Source organism: Pyxicephalus adspersus, chromosome 2 (assembly GCF_032062135.1).
Source record: "Pyxicephalus adspersus chromosome 2, UCB_Pads_2.0, whole genome shotgun sequence".
Lineage (NCBI taxonomy): Eukaryota > Metazoa > Chordata > Amphibia > Anura > Pyxicephalidae > Pyxicephalus > Pyxicephalus adspersus.
Genome location: NC_092859.1, coordinates 105,523,654 through 105,543,288, shown reverse-complemented (window position 1 = coordinate 105,543,288; position 19,635 = coordinate 105,523,654). Strand labels below are relative to the sequence as shown.

The 19,635-nt window shown below is 34.0% G+C and overlaps 1 protein-coding gene across 1 annotated transcript in view; it reads left to right on the top strand.

The window, feature by feature from the left end:
• The window catches only part of CACNA2D1 (calcium voltage-gated channel auxiliary subunit alpha2delta 1), a 128,223-nt gene that overhangs the window by 91,577 nt on the left and 17,011 nt on the right, over positions 1-19,635 (top strand). Inside the window, exons 18-28 of the mRNA XM_072399049.1 lie at positions 896-972; positions 3,381-3,401; positions 5,382-5,442; positions 6,578-6,675; positions 9,776-9,860; positions 10,646-10,708; positions 12,486-12,589; positions 13,329-13,415; positions 14,806-14,873; positions 16,618-16,659; positions 18,244-18,315. Of these exons, the coding sequence (XP_072255150.1) occupies positions 896-972; positions 3,381-3,401; positions 5,382-5,442; positions 6,578-6,675; positions 9,776-9,860; positions 10,646-10,708; positions 12,486-12,589; positions 13,329-13,415; positions 14,806-14,873; positions 16,618-16,659; positions 18,244-18,315 (778 nt within the window). The remainder of the gene's footprint in view (positions 1-895; positions 973-3,380; positions 3,402-5,381; positions 5,443-6,577; positions 6,676-9,775; positions 9,861-10,645; positions 10,709-12,485; positions 12,590-13,328; positions 13,416-14,805; positions 14,874-16,617; positions 16,660-18,243; positions 18,316-19,635) is intronic.

Below are 19,635 nucleotides of genomic sequence, written 5' to 3'. Positions count from 1 at the left end.
CCTTTACTACCATTACATTTCTGTACTCTATAAATTTTATATGTATGTAAATGTACTGTAAATGATACCAGTATTCTAAATACAAAAAAACTTTGCATCTCTTTTTTGTTATATTCTTGAAATAATACTATGCCTGGAATAGTCCATATAAAACAGTAACCTGCACAATGGTAGACAATAATATTCTTTGTTTAGAAATTTTTTTTTTGCCCAATGAGACATCTGGATGTTCAAATCTAGATGTTAAACACTCATTGATATATTTGGAGTCTAAAATTTAAATGAATTGCCAAGGGATGCTCTTTACTTATCTAAACCACTACAAAATATTAATAATAGACAATGTACTACGCCATACACTGATAGCTGATTTAAAATATGTCTTCAACTGAATACATAGAAATGATTTTTTGGTAAAATTAAAATGAATCAGAGCATTTTCTTTGCATTTACTTTAATACTGATTTTATTCAAGATTTTATGACGCTTTTAGCTTCTTAGGCTGGGGGTTCTATCTATGTCCACTTTGTAGCAGAAGTACTTGTATTTAATTGAAACACATTGTACATAGGGTACATGGCATGTGTTGAGGTGTAGGTCAGTTAGCAAGATGTGTTGGGGTTCCATTCACAAAGAATGACAGTGTACTATTGCTTATTAAAAGCATTACCTCAGGTGTGGTGCCACACAGATCTAAACTCTTAAGACATATAGGTATGTAAGTATATATAGAAGGCTTGCTTTAGGAACTGGGTATGAAAGAAATCATCAAGTTATACCTAGTGATAGCTAGAAGAAACTTTGTCAAGTTGTCAACTATGGTAATCTTATATCCATGGTTGCTACGATTATAAATGCCCATTAAAAATGGCTAATTTTACTTTTTTTCCTACAGTCTTGCCTTAGTGTTGCCATCCTACAGCTTTTATTATATTAAAGCTAAACTGGAAGACACGATGACTCAAGCTAAATGTGAGTAGCAGGGAAAACGTTATCCAAAGATAGGACATTGATGCTGCTGTTTTTTTTTTAAATTTAATAATCTTGGTGTTTTTTGAAAAAGCACAATGATTCTAATGTGAGGATTCTCAACCGTCAAATCACATAATATATCTGTGTACTATATTAAAGAGAAGTGTTATTTAATTATCTTTGAAAAACATTTTATAGTTAACTAATCAACACTTTTTCTAAAAAAGTAACACCAAAACCTAATAATTGCTTTTTTAAAGACCCTGATGCAAGTGCATGAGCAATATGCATGTTTTTTTATTTAGGCCAAAGTGTTTGCTGCACAGCTAAATCAGTGGACTGCATACCAGAATGGGCCCAGACATTTCACTAAGTATGCATGTTCCTGTGTTGTACAGCAGACGTAACTTTTACAGTTGCATGTCATACAGCAGACTGTGGGTATCGTTATTTTTGTTAATTAGTGCTGCAGTATAAATAACTGTCTTTTGACAAAGGTTGAGAGTTGTTAAGTTTGTATTCTGTTTTAAAGAATATGAATTTTTTTCACCAAATTCGGAGATTTATTAGAATCATTGTTTACTCATTACTGTTGATGTGCAAAAGATCTGTTTGCAAGTATATGTGTATGGCTTACAAGTAATTAAGAAGGTGTCAAAGTCTACAATGAAGCATTGATAAATTGAGATAGTAGTAACAAACACTTTCTCTAGCTGTCATCATGTGTCTTTAGCTTTCTCAGTTTGTCACTTTCTCCTTTTTAATGTAATACATTTTTCATATGGAACAAAATAAATATTAAAAGGGACTGTCCCTGGCAGAAGCTTGTTTTATTTTGAATAAATCAGCCCTAGATACCAGTTCCATGCATCATTACTTCCCATTGCTGATTTTAGTAAGTTCAATTTCCATAAAAATATATAACCTAGAGTAATAGTTATCAAAACTAATAAATTATTTTATGTTTTACATTAATGTTTAATAGATGGAGCAGGTACAGCTGGCATAAATGAATATTTGGAAGGCTACGTCCAAACTAAGACAGCAGATTTGGAGTGTATAAATCCTATAGCCTCAAAACATTTTACACAAAGCAAAATATATTAATCAATGTGTAAATATTGGAGTGTTTTCAATTGCTGTCTAGCATGATGTAGTTAATATTTGTGCATCCCATTTGTGTTTATTTATTCCAGCTTTTGTGTGTGAAACTCACTTTTGTGATTTAATATAGTTGAATCCATGTTACCTTCCTAAAGCTGTCATAGTGTAGATCATAGCCCTACTCATGGAGAAGGAGCTGCATTTACTCTGATGTCACTTCCTCTACATTCACAGAAACACACAACGGAGGAACCGTGAAGTTGTGTAACTTCCTCCAAAGCCAATCATGTCCTTGGGAAAATGATGTCACTGTAATGTCACTTCCTCTTGACCTAGAGAATAATACATCTAAAAGAAATATGGAGTTGTTTGACTTCCTGAAAACTAGACAGTCACAACACCGCATTCTTCACTCATTTCACTTTATGGACCACTCGTTGTCCTGTTTGAATGGGCAGACAGCATGTGACTATGTGTTTTCTTTCCATCAACTTCATGTCTGTACATTTTGCTTCATGCTTGTTTCATGTAATGCTTCAATGCTGCCATCTTACTTCTTTTACCATCCCCTCTTCGCTGCTTCCCATTACTTTCCTTGTAAAATTAAAAGTTTTGCAGATTTTCCCCTTTCCCCTTCTTTTACATGTAATGTGTCTCTGCAATCCCATAGCTGTTTTATTCATGTGAACTTTTTAACGCAAGAGGGAATAATGATGTCAGTTAATAGTCAATAGTGACACTCACTAGCATGGCTGTTTATGAACGCTCTCATGATTTACTGTCCCTGAAATATATAGCTCACATACACCATGTAAGTTACTTTTCCCAAGATCATTTTGATTTGTCATGTGTACAGTTTTCATATTTCCTTTAATCACCATTTAGAATTATCCATTAAATAAAAGCACATTTTACTAGTGTTACCATTTTACATAGTATAGGATTTTACGTTAATCCTCCATACGTCGCCAATGTCCTGCCCCTGAAAATAGGCATATTTTGACTAGCGCTCTTTCAGTTGAAGTGATTTGTGATAATAGTTTACTTGTATAGCACATGCAGCAAATACTAGTAGATTGTACAACAGATCTTTCTACAAAAAGAAGATTTTGAGTAAAATCTTAAATATTATCCAATTGTCATGAGTGTTTGTCTCTTTTTTTCCAGACTTCAGCTGTACTTGAATTAACCTTTTATTTAGTCACAATATCTTTATTCAAGAATTTGAATAAAATATTGTTTGTGACCCCTTTACCCTATTTTTTCCTATTCTCTTGCTTTCTCTTTCTGGTGGATTTTCACAGCCAAAAAAAGCAGACTAAAGGGCAAGTACATCCTTTATGCTTATTTTGTTAGTTCTTACTTTCCATTTATATACCTCCTTACTGTTTGAATAATTCTCCTACATGTGTGTACAGTAAACAATTCCATTGCCTTTTTTTCTTATGAATATTTTTAAAGTGTTACTTAGGACAGTGTTGCTATAATGGACACATACCCTGATCATATAAATCTTTAAAGGACTCTTTTTGGTTCTCAACATACCAGTATAGTTTGTGAATTTGTTGTTTGTAGTAGTTGCAGAAACTGTAGACTTACCTAGAAAGCTTTAAGTACAAACTTTTTGTAAACTCTTTGTGGAGTAATATTTAAGCAGCATAGGTATCATGGAATGTGGTAGCTATTTCTTGGTGTGGTAACTTATTCTTTGTATTTTTTAGTCAAAAGAGTAGTTTTTTTATACATCATTTACATATATACAGCTACATTTGCAGTTTTATTGATAGACCTATAATTCCCAAAGAGATTACAAGCCTTACAGTTAACGCCTGGGAAAATGTTTTCAAATATACAGATCCCAACCTTTTAACCAAGGCCTAGGAAAAGTCCAAACCAATAAATCCTGGCAGGTAAAGTGAAATAGTTATTGTTTTTTTTTTTATTATTATTCATTAAACAATTTTTAAACTGTAGTTGTAAGGCCCCGGGCTGGTAACAATACTCGCCAGACACCAGTCTCCCAATCTAATGCCGCTCTCGTCACCTATAGCAAGGACCTGCTCAGTCTCGGGAGACTGGTTATGTTTCCCAGCACATGGTTGCCCCCAAGATTGAGTGCACAAGCAATGGTGCCTGGGGAAGGGCTGGCAGAGGACTAGGAGCCCACAGATAATGCAGTACCAAGATTCCAGCAGAGAAAAGTTCATAATACAAAACAAGAGGTCATTCATAGACAAAGTATACAAGGGCAAGACAAAAGCAGAGTCGTGTCAAAGGCAAAAGGTCTGTCCAGGCACTTACACTTGCAGGGTCAGAAACAGACAAGGTTAGCAACAGTAAACCAGATGAATTCACACACCAACAGCAAGTCATCATGGCTTAACCCTACAACAGGCACTGGGGACTATGAGCAGAAAGGCTATGAAGCCCTAGCAGCCAATGACAGTGCAGGATGAGCCAGGAACTAATCTGCCTCCTAAATCCCCTTCAGCTGTGCACAGCCTCACAGTGTGTGCTGGGGATGCTGATAAAATACATTTCAGGCTGCATGGCTAAAGGGAAGCAGGGGATGCTGCTAATTCATAGTTCTTCTTGATGCTGCAAGTGACATTGCTGGACAGAAAAAACAGTGTTTGTTACTGCGATGGTGCACAACACAGGATCGCCTGCCAGATAAGCATCTCCTAACAGTAGTTTTAAATTACTTTAATAATTTATTTAAAAACTTTATTTTGCAAAAAAATAATAAATGCAGGATGGTAAACTTTTTACCACTAAGCCCAGCACTGTTCATGTCATTTGGGAGTTCCTTTATAACTTAACTTTTTGGTTTGGTAGGAAAGAGAGGGGGGGGTTCCCTCCTCCAAGTCATTTTGCTGTCTTTATTCTTTATTCTAATCTTTCCTGTTACTCAGGTCTAGGTCACAGTAAAGGTTTTATCTGAACTTCAAAAAGCTGTTGCTCTTAAAAAAAGCTGTTAAAATGAAATATTCATATCATCATCAATTTGGCTTAACAAGAAGTAAACATGTTAGTCCTGAGCATAATATACATCGCTTTTAGGACTAACATGGACTGTATATAACGAAACATTGTCCTCCTAGGTAGGTAAAAATCATTTCATTATTTCCTGTAGTACCTTATTAAATTACCCTTTAACTCATTATGTAATTAATCTAACGTTACTAACAGAATGAATTGATCTAACAGAGGATGTAGCACGGATGATGCCTGCTGTTACAGACATTAGAAAACTTAGTTTTGTCTTTTCTTTCTGTCTGACTTGAGCCATTTATTTTTTTCAGACACTGAAACTTTGAAACCTGAGCAGTTTGATGAAGCTGGCGCCACTTATCTAGCACCAAGGTCTCCTGCTTTCCTACATTTACTTCCGTTTTAATTATTTTTTAATATATTTTAAAATTCTATTGTAATTTTTGGTTTGATATGATTGCAGTGTCGAATCTAGATTAGTAGAAGTCTTTTACTTGTAAGCTTGTTTTAAAAACCTTAACGTGTACATTGGATGTACAAATGATGCTTCCAATGGTAGGTCAAAGATCATCTTTATCCAAGAACAAGAATTTAATATTTTGCTTCCTAGATATGGTCGCCGCATCACTTTTTTGTTTTGGGGAATTTTTTACCTATTTTAAAGTGGTGATCCTGCCCAGTAGCATTTTTTGTCTTAGATTGACTATGTTCAGTCACTGTTATGTTATCTCTGGAGGAGTAGTATTGTTTATTACAAGCAGATTTTATTAGTGGTTTACATTCGATGTCCCAAACAAAGCCCAAAAAGAAGTACACATGGTGTAGTACCACCTGTTTTTTCACTACTGTCACGCCTTTATGTACGGACTACTTGTCTCTCAAACTGACATTTATAAGTTGTTGTATATTACAGCAGCTATAGAAACAACTGCTATCAAAACAATAACTGCTCTTACTCAAGACAGAGAATGTTCTATCCACTATGTTACATTCATCCACAGATAAAACAAATAAGCCTATCTATGATGTCAATTCAAGCAAACTGGTAAAAGAATAAAAATAAAAGGCTTTTTTAATGAATAAAATGTGTTCATATTTATTCCCTATTAACCTTTAATTTACCATGCACAGTCATTATTAACTTTCTATTTTTATCCCAATTTGCTTTTATTATTAATAATAATATAAAATAATAATAATCATCATCAGCATCATCATTTTCATGTTTTTCTAACCATGCATTAATTTTTAATTCACTTTCATTTAATTGTTTTTATAGAAAACACTGTTAGGAACTTTTAAAAAAATAGTTTAGGGTCTAACAAGTTTATCACATTATTAAAACTCTCCGATATTTACAACCTGGAGCCACTGCATTTTGAGCTTTAAAAAAGCTATCTTTGGCTCTATAAATTCTAGAAAATAACCTGAAATGTTTGAATTAATTTCAAAATGAGGAAAAGATTTTAGCTAATGTGTGACTCAGGATAATTTTTTCTTTTCACAGGGAATACTGCACTGACTTGCCCATATCTAGTAATAACACAGAATTCCTTGTAAATTTTAATAATTACATAGACACCAAAACACCTTCATACAAAGAATGTAAGTAGAAATATGTCTTCATTTAAGCTATATTTTTTATTATGTGTATTGTGCATTTTCTCACACCTTGTGTCTGCACAGAATACCTATAATTATGGTTTTTTGTTAGTTTCTGTGGAATAATGCAGTTTTTTTTATTAGTGGATTTTGATTCGTTATATTTGCTTTCTTAAAAACACTTGGAAATGAGAAGATCATTTTCAATAAATTTCATTTTCTTGTTATTGATGCCCCCCTGAGCTGTCTGCTGCACTCTAGACTCCCTTACTTTGTTTTAGTAGGTTCATCTGCCCCTCATTTACACCCTTTATTCAGAGCACACCCGTTGGAAGACTGCATATGCTCTTTAAGCATGGGCAGTTCCTTCAACAGTTTATAACATTATAGTAATTTGTTGGGTTGTAGTTGTAATTCTGCTTTCTTATTCAACTTGATCATTGTCCTCAACCTAATTGTCTTTACTTTGCTCTGTTTGCTCTGACCTTACTATGATACCTGACCTTGGCTTCAACTCTACCTTTTTGTCTTGACACATGCCTCCAAATCTCTTGTCAACCTCAGACATAATACCTGGTTATGCATATTTGCATGTGTTACCAAATGTTAAATGTGGAAATTACATGATCAAAATTGGCATGGTTAAACAAAACATACAAATTAAAAATTTACACTGTACTAACTGTATACATAGCACAGATATGTTACAGTCCCTTTACCAAATCAAGTGTTCTTTAATTACTATTTTACAATGAAGGTCTCAGGCCCCTTGGCGCAAAGGATCATTTTACCAAAATACAACCACAATTATGTGTCCTTTTTTTTTTGCACACACAATATAGACAGAGGACAGGGGTCAAAAGAATGTAACTCAGTGTGCAGGGGTCAGCAGTCAGTAATGTAGTATGTAAGAAGTAGGTTACATATTGGGAACATATTAGTAGGATGTAACCCACAGGGAAAGGATTATTAGTCAGTAACATGATATATAAGTAGTAGTTATTGTAGAGTGAAGGTATCTGTAGGATGTAATGCAGATTTCAGAGATGAGTAGTAAGAAACATGGAATAACAGATAATAAAAGCAACTCCTGCATTCATGTTTTATGTATATTTTCCAAATCCAAAACTTCTGCATACAGCAAGAAATAAAAGGAAACAAAATTTAATGGGGACTGTTTTTTGTTGTCAGTGGCAGCAATATTTACTTCCAGCATTGGTGTCAGTCCCAGCATTGATAGCATCCAGCAAATGTCAGGACCAGCAATTATAAACCCTAATCAGCAACACATTGTACCACTCAGCCAGTAAAAAAGCCCCAACGAGCACAATTAACCACAGCCAGCTAAAATCACCCCTTCACCAGCACCTACATAATTACCCGCTCTAAGTTGCCTCTTGTTCACATTGTTCTGTTGCCTGAATTAATAACTAATATTTGGGAGACTATAGAGTGCAATGCAACTAGATGCCTCATAAGCTGCCAGTAGAAATCTTGAAAACAAAAATGTTGTTGTGACCTGTTATTTGGAGAATCAGGCATCTCCATTCCCAGCAATTCCCAATGACTAAAGGTTAACTTGCAGTCCAAAAAATCGGTTAAGTGCAGTCCAAAAAATCTGAGGTCAAAAATTTCTCTTATGTTCAGTTTAGAATCTGATTGATATATTGCTATTGTTTTTTTCTCCTTTTGCATTCATAACCCAAACTGTCCAAATATTTTGTTTAAAGCTGCATCTCAATATATTTCCAATGTCCTATGATCTTGCAGTCACAATTCTAGGACCTTTTAGGAAACAGACCTAGAACATACCTAAATTGTACATTTTTGTTATCATTCTATTTTTTTATAAAAATTTTACATTTTTTAAATAATTTTAAAAGTTAATATAAACAGAACAATTACCAGTAATAACTGCATTAAAGTTAATCAGCAATTATTTGGCTGACTTATGGAACTACCGTACTTAATTATTCCACTGTTCTGACTGTTGAACATAAGATTTTAAAAACACAATAATAAACATTAAATATTTAGTAAACATGAATGCACTTGTGCCAAAAAGGTTCTTAGTGGTTCTTTTGAAGTACTAAATCAAAAAAGTTTGTGTATCCTAAATCATCTGCTAATGCAAGTTCTACATTACAATTATTACCACATTTTTAAAATTTTAGAGAGAATTATATGGTGACCTTGGATTTAAAAATAATTGCAAATCCCTTAGACATTTAAACTACAATCGTTTAGCTAATTATTGATATTTCAGTTAAATACAGTTAACAATAGTATTCCATAGTATGACAGTAAACCTAAGGATAAAAAGTATATAAAAATGTCAAGAATAACAAACTATACATAATACTATTTAGAATTAGTAAATTTTTTTTGTAATGCAAACAAATATGTGCATATTGTGATTTAATCCACACTCAGATAATCTCATAAAGAGGTCAGTAAAGCCCTCAGTGAAAAAATGAAGAATGTGCAACCTCATATTTTTGTACTGCCATGCTTTTGAGGCATCTGTATTATTATTAAAGTAAGAGACAAGTGTTCTTGCTGGAATAGTTAGTAAGGCATTGGCACTTATTTAAACTGAGCCGAATCTAAAAGCTTATCCAACCAGAGCCAACCCTTTGAAATCGTTTGGCCATACCACTGGATAGCAATACACTAACTTAGAAATAAAATGAATGACAAATTTGGACACAGGATTAGTACTTCTTGTGTCATTGTAGGTAATAATGTGGCCAATACAAACAGAGGAGTTGGATTTTGTGAAGGCTTGGAGAATTTTAAAGGCATCTACATATATCCTACAAGTAGCATACCGTGAATAAAGAATGTAATATAAATATTCTTCTATCTAATCTAATACCTAATCATACTTCATTACCGATATTAAATGTTCATTTTTTCTCAGCAGTAGATGCTTTAACCCCATGTCTTTCATTGGACAAATAAAGCATAACATTGATTGGTTGTTGTGAGCATAATTTCAGATCTAGTTTTATTGTTTTATTTATTATGTAAGTCCTAGACTTTTTCGGAACCTTGACTTTCTGTAACATGTATTTTCTCTTCCTTTTATATATGTAAATAGGTAATAAAGACTTGATTAACAGGGCCCTACTGGATGCAGGGTTGTCATATGAACTTGTTCAAAACCACTGGAAGGGTCCATTACCGTAAGATTCCAAACTTTATCTTTACCTTTTAAACTTTGGGGAAAGTGGCTTGTATAATAAAGAGAATGCACAGTGTATTTATTATTTCTTCATTATTTCAAGACCAATAAATCGAAATAGAAACAATATTTTATTAAAAAAAAAATCATATATTTTGAGTCAGCTCATAAAGTTTTGTACTCCCTCTCTTATGAACTTATTATGTTAGTCTTTAGATTTGTAAAAAAAAAAAAGCCTGAGGTCTATAGAGCTCAGGAGCCAAAACAGCACTTTACAACTTGAGAGAGAACCTGCAAACTCCATGCAGATAGTGTCCTGGCTGGGAATCGAACCTGGGACCAGAGTGCTAACCACTGAGCCACCGTGCTGCTTCTGCTGTGCTCACTTTTTAGAAGACCAATAATGTTCCTAAATGCAACTGTCATGGGTACATCTTGTATCATACACTGTATGGTACAAAAATTGTAAAAAAAAAAAAAAAATATATATATATATATACAGGATATATCTATAACCGTTTTAATTTCCTTTTAATGAGTAAATTTATATTTAAAGACTAAATCATCCAAAATTGCTATTTTTACTTTATATAGAAAAGTATCTATCCTTCTATATAAAGTAAAAATTGTGATGATCAGTCTGCTTTAATTACCTGGGTTTCCAGGAATTATGGTAAATGTCAGTGTTTGCATATGGGAAGCTAAAAGTAATTTAGTTTGTTGTATTTATTTCCAATAAATATTTACCTAGTATTTCTGGTATTTATAAATGTTTTGATCTTCCAGAAAAGGAGTCACTGCCAGATTTGTAGCTACAGATGGTGGGATCACAAGAGTGTATCCAAAAAGGTAATGTACGATTTTTAATTACTATATATTTAGGGCATATATGAAAAATGATAAACAATACATTGACTTCTTTATTAATAGGCAGGAGGCAACTAGGAAAAGTAGCAAGTTTAATTCATGTGCAAAAAAAAAGTGTGTGAGCTTGTGTACAGTAAGCACAAATGGTTCTGATTTCCGCAGAATTGTTTATATAGCGAGTGATGAGAGTATTAGAGAAAGCCTATAGTTGTCACTTTTATAGAACCTTGATGTATATTCATTGTTTTTATAACTGTCACTCTAGACCAGGGGTCGGCAAAGTTTTATCGCCACTAGTCCATTTATGGGGTGCGTGGGAGGACACTAGGCTGGACACGCCCTAATTGCTCCGCCCACCACCAAGGAACACCCCCTGAAGTGGATGTACCTTCAGGGAACTTTCCCTATTTACCACGGCAGGGGAAGTATCAACGCCGGCCGTGGTAAACAGGGGAGCAACTGCAAGAGCGCAAGTTGCCAGCCGGCATTAGACCGGATCAGCCAGGGGGCGTTAGGCCAGAACGAACTACTGGCTAGGCTGTATCTGGCCTAAAGGCCGGAGTTTGCCGACCCCTGCTCTAGACTATCACTGACACTGATTAGCAATACAAACAGAATTATTGAAGTGCAAATGTCCTTTGGTATGTGTCACTCCTACTTATGGCTAGGTACTTTTAAAAGCTTATAACATAAATGTTTTAACTGAGCAAATAAAATTGCTAAAAGGAGGCAAAATCAAATAAATCATAATAAGATGATAATCAGAATGAATATATATTGCTATGAAAGATCCTCCTAATTATACTAATCATTCTTTTATTTAAATTAAATGTCATTACATATTTTAAAATATAGTTTTATGTACATCTTTACATGGTCAATAAATTATCTACCCAGTCATATTAAAGTTTTTTCCCTTATTATGAAGTGGCTGCAGGTACTGTAGGTCCCATATTAAATGGGTTAAAGCACCAGGTGTCTAGGGCTCTAGATGGATCTGTTTTATGCCCATATACCAGAGATATAAAACAGGGATCTGCTCCACAGCTAAATCCAATATGTAGTTTATTAAAACCATGAAAACAATGAGTACACATGCAAGCTCCATCAGTTACGTGCATACTTCCTTACTGTTATGATACATCCACATTTTTCAGAACTACTGTAAATATATATATATATGAAGACAAGGAAAATAAGCCCAAGTCTGATAAAATATAAATATGTAGCTAAAAGCACATTAGGAAACCAAAAGGAGATACACAGTGTGCTTTAGGTCTTTGACTAATGGCATTCCTGAATCTTTAATGAATTTCATACAATTTAGAAAATTGTTTATTATCAGTTTGTACAGAAAGCATGCAACATAAATAGAGATAGGTATACTGTTTACCTGATGAAACTATATAAATTGGATCCTCGCTGTGAATTTACAAATGCATACACTATAGTCTCTAATATAAACTATAGATTAGATTAAAAGATGACTAGATTTAGTGCTATAGATTATACCTATTGTATATTCTTTTACTTATTGAGGATGCATTTTTTCATTTTTGTTTCTATTTTTTTTGGAAAATACTATCCTTGCAGTAAACAGCTGAAGGGGCTGTGTTTGATGTTTAGCAATAAAATGTATTACATTACATTATGGCTTTATGACATTATTACAGTTTCTGCTTTTGTGGATTTTTAGCATGTAGTTGTGCATGATATCCCCCTGGCTTTCTGCATCTTTAACATTTTCTTTTTTTTTTAGTGCTGGGGAGAATTGGTTTGAACTCCCTGAAACATATGAGGACAGTTTTTACAAGCGCAGTTTGGACAATGACAATTATATTTTTACAGCACCTACTTTTAACAGTAAGTTTACAGTATCATTTAAACTCCATAATTGCATTTTCTATATAACTAATATATTTAACTAACACTATAGTTAGTGGTCAGATATAAGTTAAGTAAGTATGAGTGTTGGGTATTGTCACTTTACTTAAGACCATATTTCTAAAACAGTAAGTAACTTTCACCAAATACTCACTGAATGTGAATGAATGACTGTTATTTTTTAACGGGTGGAATAGGAAAACCCACATGCCCATTGCTTCAAAAATATCTTCTTAGGCCTAGTCTCTGCTGTTTTAAACACACTTCAAACACCCCAATTTCAAATGCTTGTTTTTAGCAGCTGAAACACCCTGGAAAAACTTTCCATCAAAAGCCATTGGCAGTCTGTATTGTTACTTCAGCTTCGCATGTCAGTGCAGCATGCTGCTTGGTCCCGAGTCAAAGCCATGTTCACTGTGTTGGCTCCTGAACTCTGCAGGCATCATCAAATAGGAGGCCGATCAGCCACAGTTTGAAGAACTCCTAGCAACTTCAGGAGGAACCCTGAAGTTCCACAGAACCCCAGATGAGAGCTGCTCTAGTCCTATTTCATCTGATCCAAAAAGCCACATCTGTGATCTCTCACTAAAAAGACTAGTTCAATACCTTTCTGTTACAAATGGTGCAACTTAGTATAAAGTTCTACCTTAATTTTTGTATTCTCATTCTGTTATGTACTAGTATACATTTTATTCATTTTGTGTTTTTTTTAAACTAGAAACTGGGCTTGCTTCTTATGAAAATAGTATAATGGTTAGCAAAGCAGTGGAAATAACTGTCGAGGGTAAACTACTTAAGCCGGCTGGTGAGTATTGTTATTGACAATTAAAGCTCATTTATCATTATGATTTAAATCAGTAGGACATCATATCAGCATTACAGAATCCCACATATTTATCTTACGAAAAAAAGTCTCTGCCTTTAAAGCTTGTTTTTTTTCCTACCATAAATGAAAAAAACAGCTTGTCTCCCTAACCTAAAATTCTAGTCCTTGTCTGTCTAGCCTAAAGATCAAATAATCCTAAAGCTTTTAGTTTTCTGTGTGAATGAACCTGCATGGCAGACTAAAAAGACATAAAATGATTAAGTAACACAGCCATAAAATTTGCATGCTTACTAAATTATTATTCTAATCTCGTATTCATAAAGCTCTGAGATATTACACAGCTCTTTACATAGTCCAAAGTTACGTCCCTGAATAAATGTAGCTGCCCCATTTGGATAATTGCAAACTATATAGTATATAGTTTTCAGGGAAAATAGCTGACACTTCTGGGTATGGCTGAGCATTTGACTCCTCTATGACAATGTTGGGGTCTAGCAACAACCATCAACCTGTTTCTATTCCTAACCACAGTCACATTACTAGGAGAGTGATGCCATCAATCCTCTGGGTTGCTGACATTCAATTCAGTAAAGTGTGTGGGAGAGCGACAGGGGAAGCACTTATAAGATGAATATGGTGGGGGGTTAGAGTTTTTGAAAAGGTTATCCCTTTTCAAAAACTTACCATGTTCACTGAGCTTAGTGAATGAGCTGAAGTTCTGCTGTGCAGTCAAATGCAGGCATACATTGACTTTTTTATATTTTCTTGCAAGTAATTGGATATTCTTTGCAATGTGAATTTCCGCCAGTCACAAAGTGAAATTTCCCTTGCAGAATAATATTTTACTTTAAAAATGTACAGCCTATAATCCTTTGGTAAATCAAGCCCAATGTTTAGAAAAATATATTAAAAGACTAGTTCAGTAGTTTTTTTGGCTAGAGTGAGGAAGAGCTTAAATCTCTTGGGTTGGGCCTTTATAGGCATACTGCACCTGCTACATTTTTAACGCAATCATTAGGGGTCTATTTATAAAGCAGTGAATCTGAAATTAATTAAAACATCCTCTGGTGGAGGAATAATTACTGGCATTGAAATTCAAGGACCTGGGAGATTCTCCACCAGGGAATGTTTCAATGAATGTTATGCACAGGAAAAGTGTAAATGGGCCTTTAAGGTGAAAAAGTCTGTAGAGTAATTTCATGGTTAGAATAAGCTAAATAAATGTATTTTCAGCTTTCCTAATGTAGCTGTTGGCTGCTACATTTTACAGCCACAGAATAAAGCTTTTACAACTTTCCTGGAATAGCAATTTATTTAAGGCACTTACAAATATACATACTTACAGGAATTTTACGTATTTGTTTTTTAGTTGTCGGAGTTAAAATAGACTTCCAAAACTGGATGGAAAATTTTACAAGAGCTACCACTAAAGAATCGGTATGTTTTCAACTCGACTTTTTATTGTATAATTTATCTACAGCAGTCTTTAGATATATTTTGGAGTGTAACTTAAATCAAGAACAAAAATTTAATGTATTATCTTTAGGTCCCTACTGGTCCTTGGGTGTGGTTGATGCATTTCTGCACTTTTTTACACCTTTTTTACATTCCTTTGTATCTGCTGATGCTGCTAGGAATACACATCCTGTTCCAGGGTTTACAGCCCTTAGTGCACTGTATCTGTTTATGATCAGGGTTGTCACCCTAGGACAGAATTGGATTTTACCTATATAACATTAATCCATCTCTTTTCTTTTTTATGTGAATTGGGCTGGACTAATAACACTGTTTGAGATTATAGCAGTGTTTGTAAAGTTCAAAGTTTACTATATTTCTGGCAGGCTCATCAGGTATCTTTTGAAATATATATATATATATTTATATATATATATATATATATAAATATATGTTTATATCCATATATATATACATATTGTTGTACATTAAACAGACCAAAAGGTAGCAATGCTTTTTATACATTCTGAAAACACTTTATAATATAATAAAGGTAAAAGGTAATATAATACAATAAGTATCCAGGAGGTAAAGTTTGGTAGTGCAAAGTGTAATTATTACCAATACTGCAGTACTGTTTCTGGTCTTGGACAATGTAGCTAAGTTTCCCGTATATACTAGGTAGATCATATTGTAGTTTTAAAACACAGTGGGCCAGATTTATTATAGTTCTCCAACAATGGTAAAGATAGACGATCCTGGGTGAAACCTGGAATATATTTTATAAAATAAAGTTTGTTATTTTTTGGCAAATGTTTTCTTTTCAGGATCAGATCCCTTCCAGGATTGCTGGATAACCCAGGTTCCCCATGATTTTTTATCTTCTCTGTTCCTGGAGAGCTTTAGGAAATCAGACCCAAAATGGTCAACTGTTTGTATGTAAGTAGGTGGATAGTGGGGTCTATCATTATGCACAACTAATTATTAAAATTAGGACTATATAAAAAAAAACACCCTGTTAACAACTCAAATATTTTCCATGTAAAACCTTTTAAAATCTATCAGTCTGATGCTATGAACACACCTACAGGAGGATAGTGCATAGAGATGCTTTTTTATTGTTCAACTATTACAGACATACACACACACAGGCACGTATATGTGTACTTTGTAGTTAGCCTTCAGAAGTTAAGCTGTAATGCATATTAAAATCAAACATTGGGTATTTGGCTGTATCTCAATAGCTTGAGAGATTCTGCCAAGATTCTGTGAAGAAAAAAGTATAAATTAGACTTTTTTTTGTTTTTTGGAATCTTTCAGCCCTAGTAAATATGAAAAATGCAGAAATGCAACCACATAAATCAAACTCTGATCTTATGAGCAATTAATTGCTGCCTTGAAATGAATGGATTGTGACATTTACCATCTTAATAACTCAGTGTGTATCACAAGAAAATACCATCACTGTACCCTCATAGTATTTGAACGCTCATCGTGCCTGTGCATAACTACTAGATCATTTGTAAAAGTTTTCATTTTCAGGAATATTTAATAATTCTATTAACAGATTATACATAACAGATATCAGATGTGTTTGCCATTTACTTCTGTTTATATAGGGAATGTCTGTAAAACAATGTGCTGTTGTCTTGAGTTCAGACCAAGTTCTTGATTGTATCCCTCTGAGCACATCTTAATGAATACATTTTTCCATTTCCCTTTGCAGTGTAAGCTTGATGAAGTCTGTAACTGTAAACTGGACAGCTCGGTAAGAGTTCCTAAACTGGAGTAAATTAGGATTCTGCTGCTACAGCTGTGCTTTTCCCAGCTGAGAGGCCTGTGCTCTCTGATAATTTTGAAGGAAATGTGATATATACAGTTTAAGTAAAATGTTTTTAGAGTATTATTTGTAGAAAGGCTTTGCAGTCAAATAACGCCATCCATTTATTTTTGTTAGTTCGTATATGGTGAGGGACATTTATGTAAAACTGGAAAATTAGGTTATTTTGAGCCCTGACTGTTGAAAACTTTCCAGTAGATATTTGTGTGTCTTTCCTATTGTCATAAATGTGTATTTCAAAAAGGTCAGGACCCATGTTACCTTTACTCACACCAATAAATACAAAGATGTTGCTCCTGTGATTGTTTCCAACTAAAGTTTCATTTATTAGATCACTTATAATGGGTCACTAAAGGTTTAGACCTAGCAATCATTTTAGTAATTATTATAAAAACTTTCAACAGGGCTCTGTACCTTTTCTCTTATGAATGGAATCAACAGAAGATTGATAAATATAATGTTAAGTCCAAAACCATTTACAAAGAATCACAAATACCTTCCCACAAAGTATGCCTTGGTTATAATTGTAATGTTTACCAGCTGGCTATTTAAAAATGTTTTTATTGGATTTTGTACAGGTCCATAACTGTTTTATCAAGTGGCTGTGTATCAGGGAATGCAAATAGAATCCCTGTTTATTTTCTGAAAGAAAAAGTTTTGAAATTGATAAAGCCAGAGGACCAGAAATATTCAAGACAGAAACCTTGTTACTCTATTAAATTCAAATAACAAACAATGTACATTTCCACGACTGAACAAGCCACCGATTATATCCTTTCCCCATTTTTTGCCCGATATTGCAGATACAATAAACTAATCAGAATTCCTTTTTTTTGACCGTTAACTACTTTACAACTAGATTAATATTTAAAGTGTGGTGCCCTGTGCCTATCTACCTTTAATACCCTAAAACTAGTAGAACACATTTGTGTATGTCATTGGTTCTCTCAATTTGCATTGTACTACATGATCACTACATTGATCATCATGTCACCCAATCATGGTACTCACGTAAGTTTTTTTTTGTTGCAGGTAAAACATTGTTCCAATTAAAACCTTTTTATTTTTATTCAATTTTAAATGGCAAGGTGACACAAGAAATTCACAATGGACAGTTTTGTCATTGGACAGTTTTGATAGGTGTCCACCTATCAGTCAATGTGTTTGTGATCTTTGGGAAATTCACCCTACTGAGGGTTTATCTGATTGCACATCACCTTAATCATGTGTTCTTTCCACTTCTTGGGTGTCAAGGTTTACTTAAAAGTAAAATGTTAATTAATGTCTTGTGGGCATAGAAACTTTCCATGAGAACTCGTACAGTATGGAGGGTGTGAAGGGGGAGAATAGTATTAGTTTACAGACACTGTCATGATTTGGAAATATTTTGTAATTCCTCTGAACCCAGATGTATTTACAGATGTATTCCAATCAACAGAGCACAGGATATGTGAACATGCAGGATCAGACATCATGCACAAACTGACCTCTTTATACTGACTTATTTTATAGCAACTGGACTGCGTAATTCTTGATGATGGTGGTTTTCTATTGATGTCAAATCAGAGGAGTTACAATTCACAGGTATGTACATGTATTTTTTTTTAATGTCTCCTGGGAGGAACAGCTCTAATCTGAAAACTTCAATGCAGTTTGTACCTGCAAAACATACCAATGAAAGATTTAATAATGCTGATTTAGTCCCATCAGATTAGTTTTGAAGATAACTGTAAGTGAAATATTTATTAAAAATATATTTAAATGTTCTTGTTGGTATTACCGAGCCCAGAAACACCTTACATATGGAAGTATTATTTTACACATAAAATTTGGGGAAATGGATTGCAGATGCTGAGCTTTTGTGTAAACTTGGCATACAGCGACAAAGACAGTATGGAGGCTAATCTTTTCACTTGAACTGGATGACTTGCAAATACCTCTCAATGTAGAGGAAAATCTTGATTTTTCAAGGGCTCTGCCTAGGAATGTAACATTTAAACACACTTATAAGAGACTTGGCAATGTCAAATGTAACTGTAAATCCAAAATATCCCTATTTTCTTTTAAGTGGAAATGGTTCTTGCAGCCTTCTTGTTGTCTGTTTAAGCACCATATGGATCCATAGTAGCTTCTTACATTAGGTGTATGTCTATTACAATTCTGTTGCTTGTATACATAAACAATTAACCTGAGTTCCATTGTTTTCAATCCTATCAAGTCTTGTTTAGGTTTTTTACCTAACTACGCATGCTACTGGTAATGTTTTATTTGGAATCATCAATAGTAGTAGATCCTGACCCTTCACATAGGGTAGTTAAGAATGCTCCAGTTTTACAGTCAGGAGTCACATAGCTATTCATGAAGACCTGTTTCTGAACAACTGTATACAGTTTTGTATATGAAATATCCATCTCACTATCAGATCCATAGGCACCTAAGCCAGTCAATGTTTAGGATTTTTTTTTTACCTACATTTAAAGCTTTACATACACTAAGTTGTGTTTTCAGTGCTCAACTGCCTATTATCTCAGTTTAGAAAGTCAGAAAGGCAGATGGCATTTAATCTTAAAGATATGTAAAACACCATTTATTCCTGTTATGCATGCTCAACTCTAGGCTCCATAGCACACGCTATATTGTACTTAATTAACTCTAAAGTATAAATATGTCTTGTTTAAAGCAAAACAAAGCTATGTATTTATACCATGTACACTTCAGGACAAAAAAACAAAGCTGATATTATTGCAGAAATGTTCCTAATATGCCCACCTAGGTACTGAGATCCTTCTTGTCCATGTGCTGTGTCTGTACTAGTGCTCATCTTGTCTCCCCCGTAAGGCATTTGAAACTCCAGGCTGAAAGGAAGCTTTTACAATGTATACGCAGTCAGATTGGTTTCCCTTG